General features: G+C 50.8%; 1 gene segment (V, D, J or C); it reads right to left on the reverse strand.

Annotated features, from left to right (window-relative positions):
• Positions 1 to 6,268: 6,268 nt before the first annotated feature.
• On the reverse strand, positions 6,269 to 6,863 carry LOC114844497 (immunoglobulin kappa variable 2-40-like). The segment is given in 2 exon segments: positions 6,269 to 6,609; positions 6,796 to 6,863. Coding segments are annotated over 2 exon segments (363 nt in total).
• Between the last annotated feature and the right edge of the window lie 3,680 nt (positions 6,864 to 10,543).

The raw sequence follows: 10,543 nt of genomic DNA on the forward strand, positions 1-10,543 counted from the left end.
AGAGTGAAGTCAGACTAATCAATCGTTCCATTGAACCTGAACCAATGAACCTAATACTGTGTTTGGACTGTGGCAAGAAGCCAGAGCAGCCAAAGTAAAGCCAAGAAGTCAGGACCTGCAAACTCCAAACATGAGGCGTCAGCGCTGACCTGTTCACCAGCACAAAACCAAGTCATAATTACACTTCACTGTCAAACAGCCACAAAGTGCAAACAGTTTGTGTCTCTGTAGTGGACATTTAGTGGTGTTTGGATTTTTATTAGACAGAAATTATTCAATTAATGTGTTAGTGTTAATGTGTTTAGTGAGCAACTGGATAAATAAATAAATATTTATTTAATATTTATTCTATTTAAGTAATGAATGAATGAATGAATGAATGAATGAATGAATGAATGAATGAATAAATAAATAAATAATATGTTATAAAATGCTTTTGCTTTTAAAACTTTACGTATTTATGGCAAAAATGCAATTAAACAGTTCATCACTTATATGTTAATATTTACTAACTCTAAATTTATTCAAATCAAAACAAACTTAAAAAGGAATAAACAATTAATATTTATTTTACCTTTTACTCTTGGCCTTTCATTTATAATGTTTGTATATTTATATTTCAGTCTTTGTGTTTTTGTGCAGCTGTTAGTTCAGATCAGTTCCTCTTTGTCATGATTCATGTTACGTGTCACATCCTGTTTTATTTTGTTAACTTCCTGTCACGCTCCGGTTCTCATCATCCACACCTGTTGCTAATTAGTAATCAGCACCTGTACTTAACCTCCACCTCTCACCCACACCAGTCGCCAGATTGTTAGTTCATGTACTCTTTCCAGCATTCTATTGTAGCCATTCGTGTTTTGACCGTGACCGCCTCGACCTTTGATTCTTGCCTGAACCCTGTTGATCCCGCAACCTGTGAAAGACCTGTGCCTGATAATCTGACCGTGAGTTTTTGCCTGATCCTTGTCTGTACTGTCGCCAAGTCTGCTCGTGTACCGAACCCTGCCTGGACCTTGATTCTGAGATTGCCTGCTCCTTTGTATATTGCCTACTGGAACGTACTGTGTTTGACCTGGACTGCCTGACTCTGATTCACCGAATAAACCTGCACTTAATCACATCTGTGTTTCTGCGCCGTGCATGTGGGTCCGACACCTGCCCAAGCCTGACAGAACAATCTGGCCAGAAATGGACTCCGCCGGTGCAGAGAACCTCCGTGCTCAGCTCATGGCTCAGGAGCAGCGCGCAGCAGAGCAGGAGGAGAAAACCAACGCCGCTCTCCAGAGATTGGCCGAGTGTGTTTTGCGACAGGAGACGGCGATGGCAGGATTAACTGAGGCAATGAATCGCCTGACCCAGAGCTCGACGGGAGAGACGAGACCGACCCCGAGCGCCACTGCCGCGGCAGCGCCCCTGGCAGCAGCGGTTCCCATGGCCGTCGCTCCAGACGCCAGGCTAGGCGCCCCGCTACGGTTCTCTGGTGAGTCAGGAGACTGTCGAGCATTTCTCACACAGTGTGAGATTCATTTTGAACTGCATTCACCCGCGTTTCCCTCGGAGCGCGCTCGGGTGGCATACGCTATTTCGCACCTGACGGGGGACGCGGAAGCATGGGCGACAGCGGAGTGGCAAAACGGCTCTTCCTGCGTGTGCACCTTCGCCGCCTTCGCCACCGCATTGAAACAGATCTTCCAGGAAGTCACCCCGGGACGCGAAGCGGCTCAGCGGCTGGTTAATATTCGACAGGGCGGCAGACCGACGGCGAAGTACGCAATCGAGTTCCGCACGCTAGCCGCAGAAGCCGGCTGGGACGCCACCGCACTGGGTGATGTATTTATCCGCGGACTCTCTCGGCGAGTCAAGGACTGCTTGGCAGCGAGGGATTTGCCCAGCAGTTTGGACGCTCTGATCGCCCTGGCGATACAAATTGACCGCAGGCTGGGGAGCAACGAACGGGAGCACCACCGAGAGGAAAGCCTGCGGGAGAACCGTCGACTTCGCACCACGAGCCCCCGGAGGGGGGCAGCGTGAGCCTGGCGGTCAGTCCGTTCCTCGGAACCCGGAAGTGGGACCGCAGCCAGAGGAACCGATGCAGATCGGCCGCGCACGGCTGTCAGAGGAGGAGAGGCGACGCCGACGCTCCCATGGACTGTGTTGGTATTGCGGTCAGGCCGGGCATCTTGCCCTGCGCTGTCCACTAAAAGACATGGCTCATCGCTAGCACGGAGGGTAGCGGTGAGCCGAACAATTTTAGGTAGCGCCTCCGCTCGCTCATTGCCTACGGTAACACTAGTCTCCAGTACCCGATCCGTCCAGCAGGCGGTCCTCATTGACTCCGGAGCTGATGCCAGTCTGATGGACGCCGGACTGGTGGAGCGACTGGGCATCGCGGCCATTCCCTTGGCGTCTCCCGTGGAAACGGCCGCGCTGGACGGACGACGGCTCTGGAGAGTCACGCATCGAACTGAACCGGTAATAATGACTTTTTCTGACACGCACACCGAGAAAATCACGTTTTTGGTCGTGGAGTCGTGCTACCACCCGGTGGTACTGGGCCACACGTGGTTGAGGCTACACAACCCCACACTGGATTGGCGCAAGGGGGAGGTGAGCCGATGGGATTCAGACTGCATGAACACTTGCTTTCAGCCCGCAGTCTCCCAACAGGCACCTGCAGGGGCGACGGCGACAATCGGTGAGGAGATCGAGCAGGCCGATCTGACGGGAGTCCCCGATTGCTACCACGACCTTCGCGCTGTGTTTAGCAAGGTCCGTGCGACCTCCCTTCCGCCCCACCGAAAGCATGACTGCGCGATCAACCTGCGCCCAGGGACCACGCCTCCCAAGGGGAGGTTGTATCAGCTTTCTCCCAAGGAAACCCGGGCCATGAAGGAATATCTGGACTCCGCGCTGGCCTCGGGTATCATTCGTCCCTCATCCTCTCCTGCAGGCGCAGGTTTCTTCTTTGTGGGGAAGAAGGACGGTTCCCTGCGGCCCTGCATTGATTACCGGGGCCTCAATGACATAACTGTAAGAGACTCCTACCCTCTTCCCTTATTATCCTCCGCGTTCGAGTTGCTAGCAGGAGCTACTCACTTTACCAAGTTGGACCTCCGTAACGCCTACCACCTGGTTCGGATCCGAGAGGGGGACGAATGGAAGACGGCCTTCAATACCCCGAATGGACACTATGAGTACCTCGTCATGCCCTTTGGTCTGACCAACGCGCCAGCGGTCTTCCAGGCGTTTGTAAATGAGGTACTCGGCCCCATGATAAATGACTTTGTCTTTGTATACCTTGATGATATCCTGGTCTTTTCCCGCTCCGAGGAGGAGCACATTGCTCATGTCCGCCAGGTCCTCAGGAAATTACTGGAACACCGATTATATGTTAAGGCAGAAAAGTGTGAGTTCCATGCAGACCAGGTCTCGTTTTTAGGATTTATCGTCAGCAGGGACAAGATCGAAATGGACCCAGCCAAGACCCAGGCAGTTCAGGAGTGGCCGGTCCCACAGAGCAGGAAGGAGGTGCAGCGCTTCCTAGGATTTGCCAACTTTTACAGAAAGTTCATCAGGAGGTTCAGCAGCATTGCCGCTCCATTGCACGCACTAACCTCATGTAAGACTGCTTTTCAGTGGACAGGCGAGGCAGAGGAGGCGTTTCAACGTTTGAAACGCAGTTTCGTCACGGCACCCGTGCTGCGGATGCCCGACCCACAGCGGCAGTTCGTGGTGGAGGTCGACGCGTCCAACTCCGGAGTCGGGGCCGTGCTGTCCCAGAGGGATCCCACGGACGGTAGGATCCACCCATGTGCCTTCATGTCCCGCAAGCTATCTCCCGCGGAGCGGAATTACGACATCGGGGACCGAGAACTGCTCGCGGTAAAGGTATCCCTAGAGGAGTGGAGACACTGGCTGGAGGGGGCAGACCAGCCTTTCCTAGTATATACAGATCATAAGAACCTTGAGTACCTGAGAACGGCGAAGCGGCTGAACTCACGCCAGGCCCGATGGGCACTGTTCTTCAGTCGCTTCAATTTTCACTTGTCGTACCGTCCTGGATCCAAGAATGTGAAACCTGACGTTCTGTCTCGTCTGCATGACGCGCAGCAGGAACCAGCAGAACCTGAGTCCATCCTACCGCCGGGATGTCTGGTGGGGGCAGTCACCTGGTCGGTGGAGCGTCGGGTACGGGAGGCCAACCGCGACCGTCCGGTCCCACGCGGCGCCCCGCCCAACCGGCTGTTCGTGCCACCCGACCTCAGGGGAGAGGTCATCCAGTGGGCTCACGCCTCACTAGTAAGTGGACACCCCGGGGTGGCTGGCACTCTGTTTAGGCTGGGGGAAAGGTTCTGGTGGCCGACGGTGAAGAAGGACGTCCAGGAATACGTCGCCGCATGCCCCACGTGTGCCATGGGCAAGGCGTCGCATCAGCGACCGGCCGGTCTGCTGCGTCCTCTGCCGGTGCCGCACCGCCCCTGGTCACACCTAGCCCTGGATTTCGTCACCGGTCTACCACCCTCCCAGGGGAAGACAGTCGTCATGACGGTGGTAGACCGCTTCTCCGGGTTAGCCCACTTTATATCCCTACCCAAGTTGCCGTCAGCCAAGGCTACGGCCCAAGCCATGCTCGAGCATGTTTTTAAACTCCACGGCTTCCCCTCAGACATTGTGTCGGACCGAGGGCCCCAGTTCGTCTCGCGATTTTGGCGAGAGTTCTGTTCTCTCCTAGGGGCTGAAGTTAGCTTATCGTCAGGGTACCACCCCGAGTCCAATGGACAGGCCGAACGGGCCAATCAGCAGTTGGAGGTAGGATTGCGGCTCCTCGCCTCCAGAAACCCGGGGTCATGGGCCAGCAAACTCGTGTGGGTGGAGTTCGCCCACAACACGCTGCCCTGCGCCTCCACCGGACTGACCCCGTTTCAGTGCGCCTATGGGTTCCAGCCGCCATTATTTCCGGCTTCGGAGGAAGAGGTCCGCGTCCCGTCGGCGCACGCCCTGGTCCAGCGTTGCCGTCGCACATGGTTGCAGGCACGGCGCACCATGTTGCGGGCACGGGACCAGTACAAGCGGGCGGCCGACCGTAAGCGGATACCGGGTCCAGAATACAAGGTGGGCGATCAGGTCTGGTTGTCCACCAGAGACCTCAGGTTGCAGGCCCAGACCCGTAAGTTGACTCCGAAATTCATTGGTCCATATACGATATCGCAAATTATTAATCCTGTTTCTGTGAGGCTCTCATTGCCCAGGACAATGAAGATCCACCCCACATTCCACATCAGCCGCCTCAAGCCCTATCGATCGTGCCCCATGGTTCCTCCACATCAACCGCCTCCTCCTCCTCGGATCGTGGACGGAGGGCCTGTCTACACGGTTCGGGACCTCCGCGACTGCAGACGTCGGGGGCGGGGCTTCCAGTATCTGGTCGACTGGGAGGGCTACGGGCCGGACGAACGCTCTTGGGTGCCGGCCCGGGACATACTGGATAAGTCCCTTATCAGAGACTTTCATGCAACACATCCTGAGGCCCCGTCCCCGGACGGGATGGGGCAACACAGCCACGGCTCTGCGGACGAGGTGGATTCCGGCGCTGGACCCTCCTCCTGATGTCCTCCCTCCTCCCACCCTGCTTCATCGCCCGGGCGAGGGGGGGTGGTTCGAGCCCTCCTCCTGTTTCCTCCCTCCACCCGCCCTGGGCGGAGGGGGGAGGGGCTCGTTGGCGCCGTGGAAGACGCCATAGGGGGGGGGGTACTGTCATGATTCATGTTACGTGTCACATCCTGTTTTATTTTGTTAACTTCCTGTCACGCTCCGGTTCTCATCATCCACACCTGTTGCTAATTAGTAATCAGCACCTGTACTTAACCTCCACCTCTCACCCACACCAGTCGCCAGATTGTTAGTTCATGTACTCTTTCCAGCATTCTATTGTAGCCATTCGTGTTTTGACCGTGACCGCCTCGACCTTTGATTCTTGCCTGAACCCTGTTGATCCCGCAACCTGTGAAAGACCTGTGCCTGATAATCTGACCGTGAGTTTTTGCCTGATCCTTGTCTGTACTGTCGCCAAGTCTGCTCGTGTACCGAACCCTGCCTGGACCTTGATTCTGAGATTGCCTGCTCCTTTGTATATTGCCTACTGGAACGTACTGTGTTTGACCTGGACTGCCTGACTCTGATTCACCGAATAAACCTGCACTTAATCACATCTGTGTTTCTGCGCCGTGCATGTGGGTCCGACACCTGCCCAAGCCTGACACTCTTCAGCTGCAGGAGGTTTTTGTACGACGTTGTTTCACTGTGTGAATGGGAGGCTGTTATGCTGTTGACAGTAATAAACTCCTGCATCAACCGTCTGAACTCTGCTGATGATTAAGGAGAATTCAGTACCACGATCTGCTGTTGCTCTAAAACGATCTGGAACTCCAGACTCACGATATGTAGTATCATAAATCAGGAGTTTAGGAGCTTCTCCTGGTTTCTGAAGGTACCAGTCGATGTCATCACCAATATTTGTACTGGATTTACATCTGACAGTAACAGTCTGTTCTGGAGCAACAGACAAAGATCCAGGAGTCTGAGTCAGGACAATGTCTCCACATGAACCTGTAACAGATGAAACAGAGAAAATTCAGTGACACAGGGCCAGTTTGGAGAAAGATGATCAACATCCAAACAGAAGAGGATAATTTGTTGAAGATGGAGAACAGATGAAGAAGCTCAGTGCTGCTTGGTTCAGTGTTTGTCCATCACTGTGCTGAACCTGGCTCCATCCTGAAGAGAGAGTCTCACCCTGAACAAGGAGCCCCAGGGTGGCCAGCAGTAGAGTCAGAGACATCATCATGGTGCTGCCGCTGAAAGACCTGGACACACACTGATCAACACTGGTCTCTTAACAGGACACATATGCAAACACACACAGTCAGTCAGCTGGAGCTGTGGGCTCCACGTCAGCGTGGCTCCTCCTCACTGCTACAACATCTACTGATGTAGCTGTAGAGGAAACTGGGCATCGTGGGGAGTCTGGTTAGTTTAACGTCAACAGGGAACTTTACTGGTTGTATGACTTTTGATTGGTTTTGATAAAATGCCTGAAAATATGGTATTTTATGTGCATTGTACGTTACCATGAATTCCATTTTGTCTTTACTGTAGTTCTATTTTTAAACATGCTTTCATTAGATTTTTTGTAGTTTCCTATTTTATTTTGAAGTAATTTCTGTTTATTTTACTTTTTTTAATATTTTAACCATGTTGTTTATTGTTAAAGTTGATCTTTCTGTTATATTATATTGTAATAAAGAAGAAATACAGTAACTGTGACCCAGGGTGAGGTCAAAACATTTATCATGATCATTGTTTGTAGTTACTTATTAAAGTTTATTAAATGAAAAGCTGTTAAAAATTAAATGCATTTTAAAAACTCCACTGCTAAGACAGAAACAATAGCAGTAAGTTGAGAAACGTGCTGCATCGATCGTCAGCAATCGACCAACTGCTCCCCAAACAGCCACGATACATAAAGACACTGGGACCATCATCTCCACTCATCATGTCATCATCACACTAAAATCTGAGCAGAAAGTTAGAAGAAGACAAGTAATAAATAATTAAAAAAACATCTGCTTCATCGGCTCCTGGTGAAGGTTGATGGTTAAAAGAGAAAACCACGTGTCCGTCCTCTGCTCATCCACTATACACTACTAATATTATTAGATATAATGAGGCTTGTGTTGATGATCTTCAGTACTGATTTCGTTAATACTATTGGTTTTGGTCATTGGTGCCATGTGAACATTTTAATCATCTTTGCAAGAGATTTCACAAATAACTATAATTAATAATTGTAACAGTAGCCAAATTACTAAACTAAAATAAAATTAAATAATAAATATCCCCCAAGAAACTGATAAGTTCAGGAATCTCACATTGCAAAAAACTCTGAGTGTGTGTGTGTGTGGGGGGGGGCTCAGCTCTCAGCTGCAGCAGTTTGTTCAGTATCTGTTCACTTTGATTGACAGAGGTTTTTGTACAATGGTTTTCACTGTGTGAACAAAAACCAACTGTTAATAGTTAAAATAATAGAATTCCCCAAGACAGAACCAAACACCTGCATCTTCAGCCTGGACTCCACTGATGGTCAGAGTAAAGTCAGTGTTTGAACCACTGCCTGAAAAACAATGTGGAATCCCTGATGCTCGAATGTAAGTATTATAAAGAAAAAGCTTGGGAACTCCTCCATTTTTTGTTGGTACCAAGAAATGTCATCACCATCATCTACTCTATGACTGGTTTTACAGCTGATGGTGACTCTTCCTCCCAGTGTGGTTCTCACTGCTCCAGGCTGAGTCACTGTGACCTGACCTCTGGACTCTGAGGACACAGAGACAACAACATAAAGCAGCATCATGGTTTAGTGGCTTCATTTCAGAGGGACACATGTTGATAGAGGAGACCAGTTTGATTCTCTGGACTTTACCTGTGAAGCAGCAGCAGAGGAGAGTCCAGATGAGGATGGAGATCAGAGTCATGTTGCTGATGAGGAGGATTTCTGTGTCTTGTGTTGTGATGAAGGACAGCTGTCAGTCCTCCAGTGTTCAGCTCTCAGGACTATAAACTCTCCCAGAGCACTGGAGCATGGAGCTGCTGATGCAAAGTGGCTCTATGGAAATGCTCCCACTGACTCCAACAGGGACTGGATCAATGCCATCATCATGATGGTGTTTATCAGTCATCAATAAGATCATAATGACTTGAAACTTTTGACAAAAAAAGTACATACATATACATATATAACTTTATTACATAGTAACGTAATTGTGAATGTGAACGTAAATGGTTTTATCAGCCATTGTCCTCAGTTTGTGTCTGATTGTGTAGAGTTTGTTTGTGTCAAAGTCAGAGCTGTGTCTCTACAGAGGTTTTTGTACGACCACTCAGTTTATTTGACTGTGGTGGACGTTCGGTGGAGGAACCAGACTGGATGTTGGAAGTAAGTGAAATATATAAAGATTTGATTTGTATTTATCTAATTTAACAACTAAGAAGAAAAGCATGTCTCAAGTACAATTTTAATCTTGCAAACATTAACTAAAAGAAAAAACAAATGTTAACCTAAAATAAATTGAATGATTTTAAACTCACAGTGTCCATGAGTTATAGACTTTAAATATAATAGTGAAGTTGAATTTCGTAGGTTTAGTTCAGTTTGTCAGAGTCAGAGCTGTGTCTCTACAGTCTGAGGTTTTTGTACGACCACTCAAACAGTTTGTTTTACTGTGGTGGACGTTCGGTGGAGGAACCAGACTGGAAGTTGGAAGTAAGTGTCACAAACAGACAATGGAGGAAGGACCCAAATGCACAGAACCCCCCCGTCTAGGGCGGATTCCTAGACAGCCCAGGGAGCTCTGGGTGGTCTTCATGAAAGTCCCTGATGAGGGTTGGGTCCAAGATGTCCCGGGCCGGAATCCGTGAACGTTCCTCCGGCCCGTATCTCTCCCAGTCCACCAGGTACCGCAGGCCGCGACCTCGGCGGAGGCAGTTGAGCAGGGTGCGGACAGTGTAGACAGGACTGCCGTCAACCAGCCGTGGAGGAGGAGGTAACTGAGTGGGTGGAACCAGAGCGCTTGAGGCGACTGACGTGGAAGGTTGGGTGGATGCGCATGGTTGTCGGAAGGGTGAGTCTGACCGCAGAGGGATTGATAATACGATCAATGGTGAATGGACTGATGAACTTCTGCGATAGCTTGCGTGACTGGGTTTTTATGGGAAGATCCTTGGTGGACAGCCAGACACCGTGTATGTTGGCGCTTCGGAACGGTGGCAGTCTGCTGCCTTCTTGTAGGGTTCCTGGGTGAGTAGCATGGTTCGTCTGGCCTGGGCCCAGGTGCGCCGGCAGCGTCTCAGCAAGGCATGAGCAGACGGGATGATGATCTCCTCGACAGGAAGAGAGGTGGCTGGTATCCGTATGCACACTTGAATGGAGACATGCCGGTGGAAGTGCAAGGTAACCTATTGTGTGCATATTCTACCCACAGTATTTGCTGGCTCCAAGATGTTGGGTTGGTGGAGGCAAGAGAACGGAGACCGGTTTCCAATTGCTGGCTCCGAGCAGATCACAAAACTCCTTCCAAAAACGAGACACGAACTGAGGCACTCGGTCTGAGACAACGTCTTTTGGAAACCCATGCAGTCGGCCACCAGAACCGACTGCTGATCACGAAAGCAGTCCGCTGGACCCCAGGGTGGCAACTGAAGGACGAGGTGTGGGCCCAGGGGACTACCTTCCCCCGAAGCGCCGGAGGGACGAACAGCCGATTTGGTGGGCAGGATGGAGGCACCGGAAGACCTCGAGTCGCCTCCTGGACACGGCTCTCGATGGACCAGGTGACTGCCCCTACAAGACAAGAAGCCAGCAGGATGGTGGTGGGTTCTATGACCTCCGACTCGGACTCGTGCACTCTCAATAGTGCATCTGGTTTTCCGTTTTTGGAACCAGGGTGATATGAGAGGTGAAAATTGAATCGGGCAAAGAACAGGG

This window comes from Betta splendens, chromosome 17 (genome assembly GCF_900634795.4).
Source record: "Betta splendens chromosome 17, fBetSpl5.4, whole genome shotgun sequence".
NCBI classification, from domain to species: domain Eukaryota; kingdom Metazoa; phylum Chordata; class Actinopteri; order Anabantiformes; family Osphronemidae; genus Betta; species Betta splendens.